Here is a 19,291-nt window from a genome sequence, read left to right on the forward strand (position 1 = left end):
GAGGGATGGGAATACTGCGTTCCGATTAGCTAGTTTTTGCATGTAGATTATAACCCTTGAGTAATCGGACCAATGATAAAAAAGGGGAGGGTCCATTCGTGTTAGGGGCTAGGGTATAAAACAGGGCCTGTGAGTCCCCTTGCTTTGCACCCACTCACTGCACACTAGGGTGCCTCCTTCTCAAAAGAAGGAAATAAAAGAGCCTTTGTCACATCGATGCTGAGTTCCCCAGAATTATCGAGAAGAGGATTGTTTTTCTCTCACACAGAGATAGAGGGAAGAGGGGAATGGGGAGGGGGAAGAAAAGAAAGAGGGAGAAAGAAAGACACAGATACCAAAAGACAGGGGAATTTAAGTGACTTACTCAAGGTCACACAACTAATGACAGAGTGAAGAAAGCAATCCCTTGCCCCTCCCTTCCTTTCCTTAATGCTGTAGCAGAATTGACTTATTACTGTGTACCAATTTCAATGTCTTGGAAGTGGGCTACAGACCCTTAAGTGGTCTCTGTGGCTTTTGTGACTGTTAGCTAAGTGGGTTAGAGTATTGTTTCAACAGAACCAAGACTGCAAGTTCCATTGCCACGTGACTCAATTAGCTTCACTATGCTCCTGGACCAAAGATTTCATCCCAACCCCAGGCATCTCTCAAGTGCAACTTGGTGTGACACCTCACCGCCAACCCATTCTCCCTCACCTTAATGCTTCAGGAGAATTATAAAGAAACTTAGAAGTCACCTGCAGCTGGCTCTTTCTCTTTACAAATGAAGAAGCCCATCTTCAGAGAGGTTAATTTGCTCAAAGTCACATAACCAATGAGTGAGGGATGGAGGACTCAGAATCCAGGGTGACTAGTCTTGCTACACACGGAGGATAAAGAGACAAAAATGAAATGTTCCTGGCCCTCAAAAAGCTTGCATTCCATGCAAATTATAAGGTAGATATTATATTCTGTGTACCTTTTTACATCCAGAATATTTAGGATGAGCATTTGTCCACTGAACCTGTACCTTTGCACCAGTTGTGATTCTCCAGGACTGTAAGGGGTTTGTTCTTTGTTTGTTTGTTTTGGACTAGGTGAAGAGTGTAAGGAGAGCAGTGATTTTTTTTTTTTTTTTGCTGGAAGGACCGTCTTTCCTATCCTTCAAGTTTTGCTAATTGAAACTTCAGAATTGTTAATACAGGGACACCTCAACATTTACATTGGCATTTTGGAAGTAGAAAAGAGTTAAAAAGGGATTTTCTTCATCTAAACAAGGGGAAATCCCTTTCCACTCTTTTCTACACCCAAATTTAGATATAATCAAAGGATAGATTTAACCTAAGCCTGAGGATTTCTTTAAGATTCAACTAGTCCTGGCTTTGAAGTTTAAATCACTGAAAATAGCTATCCTTGAGGCTATGTGCTAAAAGAACTTGGGGAGGGGGCGGGGGGAGGGGAGGGCAAAACAAAATAAAAATATGTCCTCCTTTGGAGGAATGGAAAAAAAGGTTGCACGGAGGTAGCAATTCTGCAGAATAACGTCAGGGGGCATCAGAAAGCTGTCTATCGGCACTGGTTAGCTAGCTCAGAGAAATGGCCTAGCACAGTAGCATGGGGACAGGCTAAGGAAATTGTTAGAGCAGCATCTCTTTAGAAGAACCAGCCAACAGCACTGATGGAGGCAGAGAAGAGTTTCTAGCATCCTCCTTGGGCAAGTTGCCTCTAACTATCCATGGTCCTTATATATGGACCCTCTCCTGCCTATATCACCCTATCCAATTTTAATCTCACACTATCACACCTCCCCATACCTGTGCCTGCAATACTACTAATAATGGCTAGCACTTACATAGCCCTTCAGGTCACTTTGCAAACTTTATCTCATTTGATCCTCATGGCAACCCTAGGATGTAGGTCCTATTATTAGCCCCATTTTACAGATGAGTCTCAGAGAGGTTTAGCAACTATCCCAGAGCTTCACAGCTAGTAAGTCTGAGGTAGGATTTGAAAGTTGGGGATTTCCCGATTGCAGATCTACCACTCAATTTTACAAATACAAGATGGAGGAAGAATGGCTAGACAATAATAGCAACAATAATAGATAGTACTTATATTGTGCTTTAAGGTGTGCAAAGCATTTTATAAATAATAATGGATAACATTGATATGGGCAGCTAGGTGGCCCAGTGGATAGAGTGTAGGGCCCAGAGTCAAGAAGACTCATCTTCCCGAGTTCAAATCTGGCCTCAGACACTTACTAGTTGAGTGACCCTGTACAAGTCACTTAACCCTCTTTGCCTCATCTGTAAAATGAGCTGGAGAAGGAATCACTCTAGTATCTCTGCCAAAAACAAACAAACAAAAAGGGATCATGAAGAATCAGACACGTCTGAAAAATGACTGAACAACATTGATATAGCACTTATAAGCATTTTACAATTATAATCTCATTTACTCCAGCAGACAGTTAAGTGACTTGCCCAAGATCACACAGCTAGTAAGTTTCTGAGGCCACTGTACCACCTAGCTATCCTATTCCCTATTTTCATTCTCTCTCCCCTTGTACTATGATCTGAGGGAGTGTATGCAGATAATTTTTGTTGTAATTTATTTCAATACATTGTTTAATTAGAAATCTTCTGGCTTGGGGCAGCTAGATGGCGCAGTGGATAGAGCACTGGCCCTGGAGTCAGGAGTACCTGAGTTCAAATGCGGCCTCAGACACTTAACACTTACTAGCTGTGTGACCCTAGGCAACTCACTTAACCCCAATTGCCTCACTTAAAAAAAAAAAAAAGAAATCTTCTGGCTTTCAGTAATTCGTATGGTAAAAAATATCAGTGGGAGCTTTTGTGCTCTGCATGCTAACCCACAATCTAGAGTAGCTTTCAATGGGGTGCCAATGGATTTTTCCTGTACTCTATCTTTTACCCTCTCTGTAAACCATTCTGTACTTCAGGGTTAAGGTAAAGGATCTCCCTCCCCTCCTCCCCTCTGCTGAAGACCCTGCCTCTCAAAGATGACAGACGTACAAGAGAATCCCAATTTCAGAGGCAGGAAACGAGGTTAAAACTTGTTTTTATTGTTTGAAGGAGAAAAAACAGGGGGAGGTTGGGTAGATGTGGAGACAAGGGAAGGTGCAACTCTGGCTCTGGGGATAGGCCCAGGTTTTGAAGGAAGCTACTTCCTCAGGCTGAGCCTACACAGAGTTGCTAGTAGGGGTTATCGCGGGCATGCTTCATGATGGTCAGGATGGCTGGCCATGTCTCTTCAGCCGTAGGGATGATCTGACTGGCTGGCAGTAAGAAGCCATAAATCCCAGTGTCCCGAAGCTCAAAGGTAAAGGAATACTTAACGTCGTGTTCGTAGGCCCAGTCGATAGTGATCCCATTGGCCACATCTGTGAAAAAACAGGCCAAGAAAGTTGGGAGGAGGAACAAGGGAGATGCAGCATCCACTGCAGGATGGAGTCACTGTATCTGTTGGTTTGGCTTCTTCCACTGGAACGGCTAAGGAGAGATGCTTACAAAAGGCAACGACTAAAAGACAGGCACCATTATGGATGGCGCTGGTGAACAGAGGAGGCAGGGAGGAAGGGTTGATAGACACACTGAAAGCAACTGGGATCTAGTTTCACTACTCTTCCATCAAAGAGTTGGTAGTGAAAAAGTAGAATACTGTGAAATAGATAAATAATGGAATATTCTAGAATATTTACAATCTCTCAGAAACATACATGCATGTGTATACATGTGTATACATATATGAATATTGTGAGTGTGTGTCCCCACTGTTGAACAGAACCTAGCGTCTGCGCAGTACACAGTGGATGCCTAGAAATTGTTCACTTGTACGGAATTACAGGAAAACTGGGGGAGATAATGAAGATGAAATAGCCTGTCCTTGGGAGAAGGGTGTTAAGAGACAGACACGATGAAGTGACTCGGCTAGGGCGATGGTGGCCCTGAAATCTCAAACTCCGGAGCATCTGTCCCCTTGTCTGACAACCACCCCTGTGCTGGGAAAGAACACCTGGATGAGAGAGTCTGCCTGACTTCAGAAGTGCCCACAGGTGTTGCTCCTGCCCTGGGGGGGGGGGGGAAGCTCACTCACAGATGGTGCTGATGGTTCTCCCATAGACATACTCAGTTCCATGCACTTGGGAGAGAGCTTCTACCGCATCACGGGCAAGGTTATCCTGACAAGGAAATATCACAAATGTAAGAGACGGGGTGGAGGGAATCATTCTCTTTCTGAGGAGCCAGAAAAGTGTGGAGAGGCTAGGGGCCCACAGGACATCTCCTTGTGTTTATTCTTTCTGGTCATGTCCTACTCTGTGTGCAGGAGCCTTGGCAGCTTCAAGGAGGTGAGGCCTGTTCCCTTCCTGTACTTCTATCTTCATAAAACAAGGGAAGAGCAGGGTTCTCTACACATCTGCACCCTCCTTGACCAGGCAGGCCCCCCCAGATCACACGGCAACACTGAGAAGCCTTGGCCCCTCCAACCTATTGGTAAGGTCCACAGCTGAGGATGCATCCTAGTAGAACATAACTCGATCCACATCTGCCCACCCTCGGCCTCCTGGGAAGGCTGCACCTCTTCTACCTTTGTGGCTTGATTTTCCTATATCAGTCTTCCTAGAGTTCTTCCCATATCTACCTAGAAGGGGAATCTTTGGAGAACAGCATCCCCACCAGGACAAAGACATGGATTTCCCCTGTCGGTGCCCATGACTGTGGCAAGGTGTCATGCTCTTTGAACCTTGATCTGCAAATGTCTTTCCCAACTGGCCAAAGTGATCAATTGTCGGTTGGCAAACTTATCTGGTCCAAATAACTGGGCCCTGGGGCGGCTAGGTGGCGCAGTGGATAAAGCACCGGCCCTGGATTCAGAGACAACATTCAGGTACCTGAGTTCAAATCCGGCCTCAGACACTTAACACTTACTAGCTGTGTGACCCTGGGCAAGTCACTTAACCCCAATTGCCTCACTAAAAAAAAACAAAAACAAAAACAAATAACTGGGCCCTTATCATGTGACTAAATACTTCCTTATCAAACCAATTATTTTCCCAATCCTTCACCATAATGTATTTGCTGCTGCTGTATGTAGGCTGGTGAGATTAGATTATCAATTTTTCTTCCGTTGTTGGCTTGACCTTTGCGTTCAATGGACAAAGAAGCAGGAAACAGGGTCTCTCCTGGGGTCAGAGATCTGAAACTGGAAGGGACCCTAGAATTCAAACTTCCCATTTTACAGATGTGGAAACTGAGGGTTAAAGAGATTTAATGACATGCCCAAGCTTACACAGCTAATGTCAGAGGTCAGATTTGAACCTAGGTCTTCCTTTCCATTATGTCACTATTCCTAGCAGAGCCAAAAATACAGGCTTCTGGCTGCATGCCTTGATGGATAATGCTTGGTTAGGCTTCTGACCTCACATTGCACATCATCTTATAATTCTCCGATGCACATGTCTCATGATGTTTATACTAAATACAAGTTAATGCCTCCCCCAACAAAACTACAACTCCCAAAAGTAAAGGACCATATCTTCCCAGGACCCTCCCATATACTCCTGTAAGCTGGCGAATCTGTGAGTGCTTCAGTGTGCGAATTCTAGGCAACAATGCGTCTTGTAACCATGGGTGCCTGATCATCTGGTCAGTTGGTTATTAAGTACTCATGAAGCACTTACTGTGTGCCAAGCCCTGTGCTAAGCCTGGACCCATGTCTCCCGTTCTGCAAACTAAACGTTCCATCTCTTGACATTCTCTCTGCCTGTCCCCCAGGTCTGGGGGACGCTCTCCTTCCTCTGCTCTGCCTACGAACCTCCCTGTTTAGTTGGGACACCTTTAAGTCCCAACTGAAATCCCCCTTCTTCAAGAACCTTCTTTAACCCCTCCTCATTCCGGTGCCTTCCCTCTGTTATCTTCTCCCCATTTATCCTGCACACAGCTTGCTCTGTGCATACTTGTCTCCGCGTGGTCTCCCCCATTAGATTGTAAATTCTTTGAAGGCAGAAACCGGCTTTTGCCTCTTTCTGTATCCTCAGCACTTAGCACAGTGCCTAGCACACAACGGACCCTTAATAAATGTTGACTGATTGATGACCGATCATCCCTGAAACTCTTATCTACTTTTCCTGGCATATCTTTGTCCTGGGAGGGGCACCCATTGTTAGGGGACTTCCCAAAGCTGTCCGCTGGTTGTCTTTCCCTCTCTCTACCTCTCTTGTCCATCATTGTTTTCTGTTCATGCATGTCTCCGAGGACCCACCCCGCTAATAAATCAGCCCTGTTATTTTCCTGTGGTTCCAACAATGTCTTCCCTCCTTGAACCATTCTTCCTCCCACGCATACGTATGGAATCAGGGGGCTTGGGTTCAAATCTCACCTCTGATACTTATTATCTGTCTGAATTTTGGTGGGTTACTTTATCTCCCTAGCTCTCAGTTTCCTCATCTGTAAAATGGAGGGGGGGGTCCTGGACTAAATGGCTTCTGAGGACATATCCAGTTCTAAATCTGTGATCCTTGGAACTGCACAAGGAGCCAGACAGGGTGGGAGGACAACTTCTACAGAGGACATTTGGGCCTTTATCCTATGTGTTGGGGAGGGTACTTCTGTTCTTTTACCCCTTTAGACAGGGGGTCAAACACAAGTCCCTGGGAAGGCTGTCAAGTAAGAGTCTTCCATCTGCTTCTCCCACCTGTATGATGCAGAAGGAATCTTACCAGCTCCTCATTATCATGAGTAGGTTCCTTTCTGTAGCCATAGGGATACAGAAGCATCTGGGAATAGCTGTGGATGGAGATCAGAACCTTGAAATGCTTGTGTTTCTGGATGAAGTTTGCGATAGAGGCCACCTCTGGCTCAGAGTGAGGGAAGGGCCCATGATAAGTCTCCGAGCAGGGGTTGTTGCTAGAACCAGCACCTAGAATTAAGTCCCCCCGCCAAAAAAATTACAAATTATAAAGTTGTACTCTACAAAAGCAGTAGGGTATAGTAGAAAGAGCCCAGAAAACTATTTTGCTATATGAACCAGTTAGGGGAATGGTTTCTGAAAAACTGAAAAGACTTATATGAGTTGTTGCAAAGTGAAGTGAACAGAACCAGGAGAATATTGTTCACAGTAATAGCAATATTGTAATGGTGATCAAATGTGAAAGACTCACCTAGTCTCATCAATCCAAGACGATTCCAAAGGACTCACAAGAGAAAATGCTATCCACATCCAGAGAGAGTACTGATGAACTCTGAGTGCAGATTTGTAAAGCACTTAGCACACAGTAGGCACTTAATAAATGCTCATTCTCTTCCCCCATCCACTATAGCACTCGACTTGTAAGGGCTTGGAAAAATCAACTTGTAAAAATTAGGATTTTTAATTAGCTTTATTTTTATCTGATTATGAAAAGGTATAAATCACTCCAGAGGGAGCCTTCTTCTTAATTTTTCTTCCTCTCTTCTCTTTCCTTTCTTGCCCCAAAACGCACAGTGGTGTTCTAGGGAGCAGGAGTAGTTATGAAGACCTGAGTTTGAATCTGGCCTCAGACACTTACTAGCTGAGTGACCCTGGGCAAGTCTCTTGACCCTGTTTGCCTCAGTTTCCTCATCTGTAAAATGAGCTGGAGTATCTCTGCCAAGAAAACCCCAAATGAGGTCATGAAGAGTCTGACGTGACTGAAATGACTGTACAACAACAATGGGAGACCTCCTAGGGAAAGAAAGGCCTAGTACCTTTCTTTGTCAGGGTTACTGGCAACAGCTGCTGTCTTCCTGTCTCTCCACCTTCCCCCAGATCAACTGCCCTTTTTTCCTTACTTTAGTAACGGTCATTGGGGAGCCATCCTAGTCCTCCCTAGCTCAAGCCCAGCCTCTGCCCAAGAAAGCATGCCTCCAGTAGGTCAGTGAAGGTCAGTAACTGTGGGACCATCTCCAGGGAGGTCACAGCATCCCAGATGACTTCCGGGCAGCCCCAGGGGATCACCAGCTAGCTGACCCCCAGAATTACCATCATCCCACAGGAATCCCGGCTTGAAATGGGGGTGGGGGTGATGGGGCGGTTTCCTCGTTACTCATTAGAACAATTAAATCAAATTATGTTGAAACCACCGACAGAGCACTCATGTCTGAGTCACCAAGCAGATACGTGCTACTTCTGACCACAGGCGGGTCCCCGAGCCTTTCCCCCTTCCCCCACGCCACCCCCAATCACTTCTCCTGCTTTGCCACGGCCACACCTAGAGTAACAAGTCTCCTGACAGGAGCACGAGCGGCCTGCAAGAGGCTGGGGGACGAGGACCAGGAAAGGGAAGATTACAGACTCATGCGAGAGACTCGTGAACTGACTGATAACCTGTTTGGCACGTCTGCCTGGAGGCTACGCACCTGCCTCATGAAGCAAGCAGAAGGGATCACAAACTGCAGACTGAGAAACGCAGCCATTGTGCAGCCCAGATTCCCTTCCCTTCCCTTCCCTCCCTTTGTCTTTCCTTCCCTCACCTTCCTATCCCTGCCCTCATCTTCCCTTCCTCACAACATATGCAAGGGTACTATGGGCAGATAGGTGGCACCACAGTGCATAGAGCACTGGGCTTGGAATCAGGCCGATTCATCTTCCTGAGTTCAAATCCGGCCTCAGACACTTACTAGCTGGGTGACCCTGGGCAAGTCACTTACCCCTGCTTGTCTCAGTTTCCTCATCTGTATGTCAGAGCACCATGGGACATCCAAAGATCCAAAAGCCACAGTCCCTCTTTGTCCTTACACGTGTGAAGTTCAGGGGCAAGCAAAGATGGGGCAAAGTAGGATAAAATAGTAGGGCAGGATCAAGGTTCAGACAAGTGCTCTGAGACCTCGAATGAGGTCTTGGTCCTTCTGGAGATCAGCAAAGGTATAGTGAAGTCTGCCCACTTGCAGAGGGGAGCCCGAGCAGCTGCACATGTCCAGGGGGCTCTGTTTCCAGAACTATTTCTCAACATTCAAACCATCACGGCTGCTGACTCTCATCTGAGTTAAGCTAGCTGGGACCAGATGGTCCCTAAGGTTCCTTCTGACACTCCGATTCTGTGAATCGGGGAATAAACAGACCAAGCCTCGACCATGTGGGAACCTTTGGATTTCTTTAGCATCTCTCTGACCTTCACAGCCCTAAGATCATGTCCAGATGCCCTTATTGTACAGATAAGGAGATAGGGATCCAGAGAGAAAGTGAATTCCCCTCAGCTCATTGTTTTTGTCTGAGCTCTCCCTGAGCTAGGCTTGTATTAGAAATTAGAGCCAGAACTCAAGCATCATCCAGTCATGCGGTCACAACCCTTGTCCTCTACACAGCACCAGACTGGACCAGTGGACCTGCACCTGGCCCTACAGGTGGCCTAACTGATGGAGAACAGAGTTTCTTGGTCATTGGCCAAACACCTGGGCTTTTTCAAAAGTTCTAGATACCTATTTTCACAGGACCATAAATTGAGAACTAGTGAGAATAATGGGACCACTTCATGGAATTCATTATTCACACTAATCCGGACTTGGCCGTTTGATCTGGAAAACATATTAAATAACCTTTGGACAGTCTGGTGTACTTGGGGCACAGTACTTATTCTAGATTTGAAAATGTCAGAGGCACGTGCATTTTTGGAGGTAGACACATCCAACCCCATTATTTATAGAGAAGGAAATTGAGACCCAGAGAGGCTAAGAGACTTGCTGTGGATGACAAAGTGTCCAAGGTGAGGCTTGAACCCATCTTCCTCATTCCAGTCTCCTCTCCATTATATCCCACTGTCTCAATGTTTGTCTCAATGTTTTCTAAGAACATTCTGATGGTTCCTTGGTTATTGTTCAAGGTGGCTTTCTTAAATGATCTGTATTACTCTTTTTTTGGCTTTGAATAGAATTTTATTTTCCAAAATATTTGTAAAACCAAATTTTAACATCAATTTTTTTTAAAACTTTGTGTTCCAACTTCTCTTCCTCTCTCCATTCCCACCCCCCACGCACAAGAAATGAAGCAATTCAGAATATCCGAGGAGAAAGAACTGATAGTATCTGAAAACACAAGGTGGCTTTCTTAAATGATCTGTATTACTCTTGATGTTCAATTGAGTTGGTCATGTACGGCCTACGAAATTCCTCAAAACCAGGTGGCTACAAATGGGCAAGTGTCCTCCAATGAGCTGTAACGTCTACACCTATGTTTTCCAATCACAGGATTGCATATTAGTCAGCCAAAGCAAAGGCAAAATTTTGCTAGCCTACAATACTCTTCCTACAAAAAGTCCTTACTACACACACACACACACACATGTACACACACATATACAAGAATGTATATGTGTGTGTATATATATATATATATATATGCATATTTGTTTTTTGTTTCCTCTTTCCTCCCTTTCCCCTTTACCCAGACGCTCATACCCCAAGGTCTTTGTCCTGGCTACCTCAGGAGAGTGGATTTTGAAGAAGGTATCAAGGTCCAGGGATCCTATACCAGTTTGTTATACAATTAAGTGCTGATTAGCACAAATGATGAATCACATTAAGTGGTTGCATATATTGGAATTCATACTATTCAAAACTATAATTATGTAAAATATGGTCATTGGTCCCTGTCCAGTGGAAATATGCAGTGAAAATGATGGACCCACTTCAAGGGATTCATTATTCACACTAATGTGGACCCAGCCATTTGCTCTGGAAACATATTAAATTACCTTCGGACTTTCTAGTGAACTTGGGGTGTGGTACCTGTTCTAGATTTTAACATTTCAGAGACATATTAATTTTTCTTTGAAAACTGATCCAAAAGAGCTGGTTTTATGAAAAAACCAATAAAATAGATAAAATATTGGTTAATTTGATTAAAAAAAAGAAAGAAGAAAACCAAATTACCAGTATCAAAAATGAAAAGGGTGATGTTACCACCAATGAAGTGGAAATTAAAGCAATAATTAGGAAATATTTTGCCCAACTGTATGCCAATAAATTTGACAATCTAAATGAAATGGATGAATATTTACAAAAATACAAACTGCCCAGGTTAACTGAAGAGGAAATAAAATCCTTAAATAAACCCATATTAGAAAAAGAAATTGAACAAGCTATTAATGAACTCCCTAAGAAAAAATCCCCAGGGCCAGATGGGTTTACGGGTGAATTTTACCAAACATTTAAAGAACAATTAATTCCAATATTATACAAATTATTTGGAAAAATAGGTGAAGAAGGAGTTCTACCAAATTCGTTTTATGACACAAATATGGTGGTGATACCAAAACCAGGCAAAGCAAAAACAGAGAAAGAAAATTATAGACCAATTTCCCTAATGAATATTGATGCTAAAATCTTAAATAAGATATTAGCAAGGAGATTACAGCAAGTGATCACCAGGATAATACACTATGACCAGGTGGGATTTATACCAGGAATGCAGGGCTGGTTCAACATTAGGAAAACTATTAACATAATCAACCACATCAATAAGAAAACCAACCAAAATCATATGATTATCTCAATAGATGCAGAGAAAGCTTTTGACAAAGTACAGCACCCATTCCTAATAAAAACACTAGAGAGTTTAGGAATAGGGGGAGCTTTCCTTAGAATAATAAACAGTATCTACCTAAAGCCATCAGCAAGTATTATATGCAATGGAGATAAATTAGAGGCCTTCCCAATAAGATCAGGGGTGAAACAGGGATGTCCATTATCACCCCTATTATTTAATATTGTCCTAGAAATGTTAGCTTTAGCAATCAGAGAAGAGAAAGGAATTAAAGGAATTAGAATAGGCAAGGAGGAAACAAAACTATCACTCTTTGCAGATGATATGATGGTATACTTAAGGAATCCTCGAGAATCAAGTCAAAAATTACTTGAAACAATTAACAACTTTAGCAAAGTAGCAGGATATAAAATAAATCCACATAAATCATCAGCATTTCTATACATGACCAACAAAGTCCAGCAGCAAGAGATAGAAAGAGAAATTCCATTTAAAGTAACGGTAGATAATATAAAATACTTGGGAGTCTATTTGCCAAGAAAACTGATCCAAAGCACCCATTATTTCATTCCTTCTTTTTGGGGAGAGGCAATCTGAGTTAAGTGACTTGTCCAGGGTCACACAGCTAGTAAGTGTCTGAGGCTGGATTTGAAATCAGGTTCTCCTGAGTCACTATGTCACCTAGCTGCCCTGTATCTCTTATTTCAAGAAGGCAGCTAGGTTGTACATTGGATAGAAAGTAGGGTTTAGACTAAGGAAAACCCAAGTTCAAATCTTGTGTCAGACACTTACTGGCTCTGTGACCCTGGGCAAGTCACTTAACCCTGATTGTGTTAAAAAAAAATAATAATAATCCTAGTTATCTGGCTGATGACCAAGTAGATCTGTACTTAATTGGTAGCACTATCTATTGAGTGCTTGGCAGAGTTTTTGTTCCAGCTAGAGGACAAAGATAGTGCTCTGGTTCTTTCTCTGACTTCCAACACAAGCCCAGCCCAGAAAGGATACTGGCCTGGGAGTCAGGAACTCTGGGCCCTAGCTAGCTCTGTAACCTGGGGCAAGTGACAGTGGGGATGGGGGTGGGCATATTTCCTTTCCTTGAACAGCATATTTCCCCATCCCAGCCCTGTATCCCCAGGCACAGTGAGACTAAGCAAGAGCCTATTAGAAATACTCTGAGCATCCAGAGAAAGTACTGTCCTCCAGGGACCTATAATGATCACAGCCGTGCATGTTAGTTAGCACAGACCCATCAGGGCCCCCCAGATTAGGTCCAAGTGAAATTCCACTATAACCACAGATCAGGCGGCCCCTTCCTAAATTAATATGGAACTCATTCTTCCTAATTCACTCACAGCATGTATTCTTCCCTTATATGGCTCCTCTGGGAGCCATTTTTTTTAATGGGAGAAAAACAGGGTTTTAAAACTGGCCGTAGGGGCAGCTAGATGGTGCAGTGGATAGAGCACCAACCCTGGATTCAGGAGGACCTGAGTTCAAATCCGGCCTCTAACACCTGACACTTACTAACTGTGTGACCCTGGGCAAGTCACTTAACCCTCATTGCCTTGCCTCCTCCCCCCCCAAAAAAAACTGGCTGTAGGACTGAGTTATCAGCAGGTGGTTGTTCTTTCAGGGCTGTCTTTTTCAGGCACCCCCTTTATCCTGTCCTCCCATCCTACTAATCCCCTCTCTTCTGGTATCAGACATAACAGGAGCTGGGGAGGCATTCCTAAATACTTCCATCTCAGAGGGGCAGCTAGGTAGGACAGTGGATAGAACACCTTGCCTGGAGTCAGGAAGACCTGAATTCAAATTTAACCTCAATTCCTTACTAGCTGTTTGACTCTGGGCAAGTCACTTAACCTCTGTTTCATTTGCCTCAACTATAAATTGAGGATAATAATATCATCTTCTATTATGCTAACATAATCTAGCATATCTTCCAGGGTAGGCCGGCTAGGATGGATAAGTGGATAAGAGTGCTGGAACTGGAGTCAAGAAGACTCATCTGCCTAAGTTCAAATCCAGCTTCAGTGATTTTATTAGTTATATGACCCTGGGCAAGTCACTTCACCCTGTTTGCCTCCATTTCCTCATCTGTAAAATGAGCTGGATGAAAGGAAAGAGCAAACCACTCCCTTCTTTTTTCCTCTTTCTTCTCTCTTCTCTCTCCCTCTGTCTCCTAGTGTAATATATGTATGGGTATGGGTATGTATATATACATACATACTTTATATATGTACATATAATATAGATTATACAAATGTGTTCATTATAACGGTGGTGTGCTGATAAATGTTTAACCCTCGGCTGAGGTGGGGTAAGGGGGTGACGTCTGCATAAGGTACTTTTACATTTATTTAGATTTTTTTCTTCATGGCTTGCTTAAATCTAGACAATCAACAGCACAATAAATCAAGGCCCATTTCGTATTTTATTTTACTGATTTCTGAGGTGTAAGTGCTCACACTGAGTATTCAACAACAGGGGCATTTAGGGTTGAGTCGGAGCTTGCTCCAGCACGTACCTGATCATACATTGTTTTAAGCCCTCCCATGTACTCTCTGGCTACAAGGCCCACACCTTTAGGCTTCCTCTAGCCAATATTCACTGGTTTGTTTTAACTAGAGGGCCACATATCTTCTCAGTTCAGAGGATCCACCAAGGGTCACACAAACCCCGCTAGGAAAAATGTCCTACCTCCAAAGCCAGAGCGCCAGTTCCTGTTGGGATCTACCCCCTTGCAAGTGGAATTTGGGTTGATAGCTCTGTTCTTGCGCCACAGACGGTTCTAGGACGAGAATATGGGTCATGTGATCTTGTGACCTGGGAGGTCTGCATCAGCCAAGTTTTGCGAAAGGGCGGAGGTGCTTGGAGGGTCACAAGTCTTGGTTTCTAATCCTGGACACTTACGGGCCGTGTCATTGAGGAAAAACTCTCTGGGTCTCAGTGTCAGAATCACAGACTTTTAGGGATGGAAGGGACACAGCGGTCAACCAACAGACATTTATTAAGTACCTCCTGTGTCCTGGGTGATCCAGTCCAACCTCTTTGTTTAAAAAATGAGGAAATTAAAAAAAAAAAGAGGAAATCAAGGCCCAAAGAGGTGGTTGAGCCCACACAGGTAGTAAGAGGAAGAACCAAATCTCAGGATCAGGGCTGCTGGCTCTAAATTCCATATTACGAAATGAGGACAGTTATCCTCCTTATTCTTGCTCTGCGATGACTAGAAGGATCGGACGAGTGACGGTAAGCCAGATGCCAGGCATGACTATTAGCATTACCTGCCCACTGACTCTGGTCACGGAGCAGATGTCATTCCTGAGCTTTGGTCAGACTTCTGGGCCTTCTCATCTCCTCCTTTGCTCCACTGAGGAGAAGGTGAGGAGAAGCAGGCAGGAGGAGAGGAGGCGCTAACAGAGACAGGATGGGGACCGGGGTCTGCCGCGGGGCCTGATGGATGAGGCATGAGGCATGAGGCATGAGGCATGAGGCATGAGGCATGAGGCATGAGGCATGAGGCATGAGGCATGAGGCATGAGGCATGAGGCATGCTTTTGTCTGCCCGGATTGGCCAGCACCCTGACAAAGGGGTCCCGGGATGATGAAGCCAGCCTGGAGCACTGGGTTTGGAGTCAGAGATGGGTTTGCACTTGTTTCTTTCACTGTGTGACTGGACAAATTGGTGCCTAGCCATGGTGCCTAACATAGCCCTGGCCCACAGCATCCTCCATGGTCCCCACTCACAGCCCAGGACAAGTCAGAGTGTCCAGGAGAAAGCTCCCCCCGTCCAATTCCACATGGTGATTTGGCCTTTCCCACCCTCCCTCCCCTCTCCCCAAAGAGCCTCACCATGCTGTGGGTATAAGCAAACCCATCAGGGTTGGTGACAACCTCAAGGAAGATGTCCATGTGGTTCAAGACGTCGGTCAGCACTGGTTCTTCCCCATAATCCGTGGCGATCTAAAAGGAAGGGCGGACAGCAAAGCAGGGGGATTGGAGTGGGATCCCGAAACAGAGGGGGAGGGCAGAATCCGGACAGCGCGATTTCCCTGCCAAGCAACAAGGCACTAAGAGCCTTAGTTGTTGTTTGTCATTCACCTTCTCTGTGGATTAACCACAACATCAATTAGAGTGCAAGCAACTGGAGCACGAGTCCTAATCCAGGAGTATGTAAACTTGAGAAAAGTTGGTTTTTTGTTTTTGTTTTTTTAGTGAGGCAATTGGGGTTAAGTGACTTGCCCAGGGTCACACAGCTAGTAAGTGTTAAGTGTCTGAGGCCGGATTTGAACTCGGGTACTCCTGACTCCAGGGCCAGTGCTCTATCCACTGCGCCACCTAGCTGCCCCGAAAAGTTGGTTTTTTTAATCACTGTATCTCACTATGATTGATTTCTTCTATAAGAATAACAACAACAAACAAAAACAGCATTTATATAGCACCCACTATTTGCCAGGCACTGCTCTAAGCTCTTTTTACAAATATCTTGTTTGATCTTCACAACAGTAGGTGCTGTTATTATCCCCATTTTACAGATGAGGAAACTGAGGCAAACAGAGAAGTGACTTGCCCAGGGTCACACAGCTAGTAGGCACCTGAGGCCAGATTTGAACTCAGGTGTTCCTGACTTCTAGCCCAGCGCTCTAAATATTGTGCCACCTGGCTGCCTCCATGTAATCCTATGTGGGGTTTTTTTCCATTTAAAAACATTATTCTGAGGAATATATAGGTTTTGTTAGTCTGCAAAAGGGGTCCATTACAAAATTATTATCTTGGGTATGCCCAGTTATAGTACCTAGCATGTCATCTTTCCTCTGCTCTTGTGCTTGCCCACCCAAGAAATGGGATAAGCTATAGAATCAAATATTTGAGTCCAATATGTCTGTGCCTGTACTGATCTTGGAAAAGGCCCCAAAATTGTCAGGCACACACACACACACACACACACACACACACACACACACAGAAGAGACAGGTGTCAATCAACCACCATCAAGTCTACTGAGTGACTTCCAAACATTTCCTCATCTGTACAATGAAGGGGTTAAACCAGAAGATCTTGAGCCATCTTTGGCTGCTAATGCCCTCTGCCATAGGCCACCTCTGTGCCACTGGATGGTCATCCCCGGCTTACCTTCATGGCTGTCCAGACTCCTGTTGCTTGGGTGATCCACTCCCGAGCGTGAATGCCAGTGTCAATCCAGATGGCCGGCCGGGTTTTGTTTCCAGTGCTGAACTGGGAGACAAAAAATCCAAGCCACCCAGGGGGTATTAAAATGGAGGTGATGTTCCCAGACATGCCATACAGTGGGTCAGCTCTACTTGGAGGGCTCCCTGGTTGCTTAGACCTAGACTGAGAGTGAATACTGGGGGCAGCTAGGTGGTGCAGTGAATAGAGCACTGGCCCTAGATTCAGGAGGACCTGAGTTCAAATATGTCCTCAGACACTTAACACTTATTAGCTGTGTGACCCTGGGCAAGTCACTTAACCCCAATTGCCTCACCAAAAAAAAAAAGAGAGTGAATATTGGTGTGTGTGTGTGTGTGTGTGCGCGTGCACGCACAACTGGCTACCTCAGCACCTATATGGACAATGCTAGAAGGAAGTAACAGAGAAGGATGACCTCTCCAGTGGAGGTGGGAACAGAGATGAGCACCAAGTAAGCACAGCTCCTTATAGAGGGCTCAGATTGCTAGAGCTTCTGAGATGATGAACCCTAGACCTCTAAGACTTCCATTTCTGGTCATCCATGGCATGGATCCTTTCAAGGGATCCAGGTCCCTCCTGGCCAGTACACAGTGTCTTCAAACGGGTGAAGGCCATCAAGACCAATCCCCTTCATTTTACAGATTAGCAATGTGAGGCCCAATGATGTTAAGTGACTTGCCCAGGGTCACACTGTTATTAAGTGTCTCAGGCAAGATATGAACTTGGGACCTCTGACTCTCGAGTTTGGTGCTCTATCCACCCTAGGTACAAAACTCCAAACATTATTTTTTGCTCCAAATGTTATTTTCTGTGGCACCAGAGTGTGATGAGGAGCCTTCCCTGTTGACTTCAGTTCATTAATATAGGCTTTAGTTGGTGGACTGCAGACAGTCCTGTGAAAGCAGGAATCTCAAAACACCCCATTTGGGAAAGGGCAGGAGGAGGACTGAGTATCCCTAATTCTAGTCAAGGGATGGAGGGACTGAGGCAACCAGAAGTGCGACAACTCACGCATCCTCACCCGTCTCACTGTGTTAGATGGGGGAGGGTGGATATCCACCTCATTGAACCCTAAGATTGTGGGCTCAGAAGACGCACCATTTAGAGCTGAATCTTAACCAAACCAAATTGATGGGTATGTATCCTCTACCTAAAACTCCCCGGGGAAAAAGACCCAAAAGGCCATTTGTCCCAACTCATTACTCCATGGGGCCTCAAGCCTTTGATGGAAGTGGGAGGGGATGAGTGAGGGTAGGGCACTGAGGAAAGCCAAGGAATGGGATTGAGGCGTTACCTTCAGCACAAAAATGGGACGTTTTTCAAAGGTTTGACCAATCATAATTTTTGAGACCAGGTTTGAATGCTCTGCCACAAAGTCGTCCATCCAGGTGTAGATCTGAAAGGAAGACAGTTGAGATAGCTGGCGATGCCCACGGAGAGAGGGAAGTGGACTTGGAGAGAAGGAATATAGAAGGAATGCCCCCCCATCTTTTCTTCCAGATGCCCTTCGCCCCCTGCAAAGCTTCCTCTCTGGGAAAGGTTTTCACTTGAGTCTCAATTCAATCTAATTTATAACATAGGATTTAGAGCTGGGAGGGGCCTGAGAGATCATTTAATATAATCCCCCTCATTTTACAGATAAGGAAACTGAGCCCCAAGTTGGTGTGTGGGGTTGCCAAAGGTCAAACACTGAGATGAGTCTAGTTGGGATTGAAATTCAGATCTTTGGACTCTAGATTCACTCCATTATGTTATGTTACACATATAAAATATATAAATATTACATATTGATTGACTATTAAACATACATATACATATACCTCCCACCTCCCATGAGAACCCAAACTTTGTCCTCAGGACCACTTTATACTCTTTTTTTTGTGAGGCAATTGGGGTTAAGTGACTTGCCTAGGGTCACACAGCTAGTAACCCCTTTATACTCTTAAAAAGTATCAGAGTTTTTGTTTATGTGGAATTATAGCTATTGATATTTACCATATTAGAACTGTAAAGTCTTAGTATTATTATGGAAATAGTTTCGATCTTGTGTGTTCCTGGGGTCTCAAGACTACATACACCCTAAGAACCACTGTTATAAAGACATGGGCAGGATATCTTGGCCAAAGGAACTACAAGTCTCCAGTTCGCTTTCTGAGATTCCTCCTCAGTTGGTCCAAAGACAGGCCCTTCCCTGAGGACCTTAGCTCTACAACTGGAAGACAGCTCAGAAGTCTTTTAGTCCAAACCCCTCAGATTACAAATAAGGAAATTGAGGCCCAGAGAAGTCACAGATTTTAGAGCCGGGACCACAGAGACCATCTAAGTCCAACCCTTCATTTTACATGAAGAAACTTTGACCCTGAGAAATTAAGTGGTTTGCCCAAGGTCACACAGATACATACAAGGCCACTCGGTACCTAAGGCAGGATTTGAACCCAAGTCCTCTGACTCCAAAGCCAGTGTCTTTCCCACTGAACCACACTGCCTCTCCAATAGTAACACTGGTCATGAGTCTGCTCTGATCATGAGCCTGCTGTCATAAAGACCATCTCAGGGAAGCTAGGTGGTGCAGTGGATAGAGCA

At 44.7% G+C, this 19,291-nt stretch overlaps 1 protein-coding gene across 7 annotated transcripts in view; it reads right to left on the reverse strand.

The window, feature by feature from the left end:
- Positions 1 to 3,053: 3,053 nt before the first annotated feature.
- Positions 3,054 to 19,291, reverse strand: part of LOC122728583 (carboxypeptidase A5-like) — a 33,155-nt gene continuing 16,917 nt past the window's right edge. For 5 of the 7 annotated variants that reach the window (XM_043967332.1, XM_043967333.1, XM_043967331.1 and 2 more), the window contains 7 exons: positions 18,003 to 18,104; positions 16,634 to 16,735; positions 15,352 to 15,462; positions 14,200 to 14,290; positions 6,719 to 6,918; positions 4,096 to 4,180; positions 3,054 to 3,382 (listed from right to left, as the gene is read on the reverse strand). In XM_043967332.1, the coding sequence (XP_043823267.1) occupies positions 3,195 to 3,382; positions 4,096 to 4,180; positions 6,719 to 6,918; positions 14,200 to 14,290; positions 15,352 to 15,462; positions 16,634 to 16,735; positions 18,003 to 18,104 (879 nt within the window). In that variant the 3' untranslated portion in view covers positions 3,054 to 3,194. The remainder of the gene's footprint in view (positions 3,383 to 4,095; positions 4,181 to 6,718; positions 6,919 to 14,199; positions 14,291 to 15,351; positions 15,463 to 16,633; positions 16,736 to 18,002; positions 18,105 to 19,291) is intronic. The other 2 variants (XM_043967336.1, XM_043967337.1) reach the window with 2 other exon arrangements.

The sequence above is a fragment of the Dromiciops gliroides genome, chromosome 5 (genome assembly GCF_019393635.1).
Source record: "Dromiciops gliroides isolate mDroGli1 chromosome 5, mDroGli1.pri, whole genome shotgun sequence".
NCBI classification, from domain to species: domain Eukaryota; kingdom Metazoa; phylum Chordata; class Mammalia; order Microbiotheria; family Microbiotheriidae; genus Dromiciops; species Dromiciops gliroides.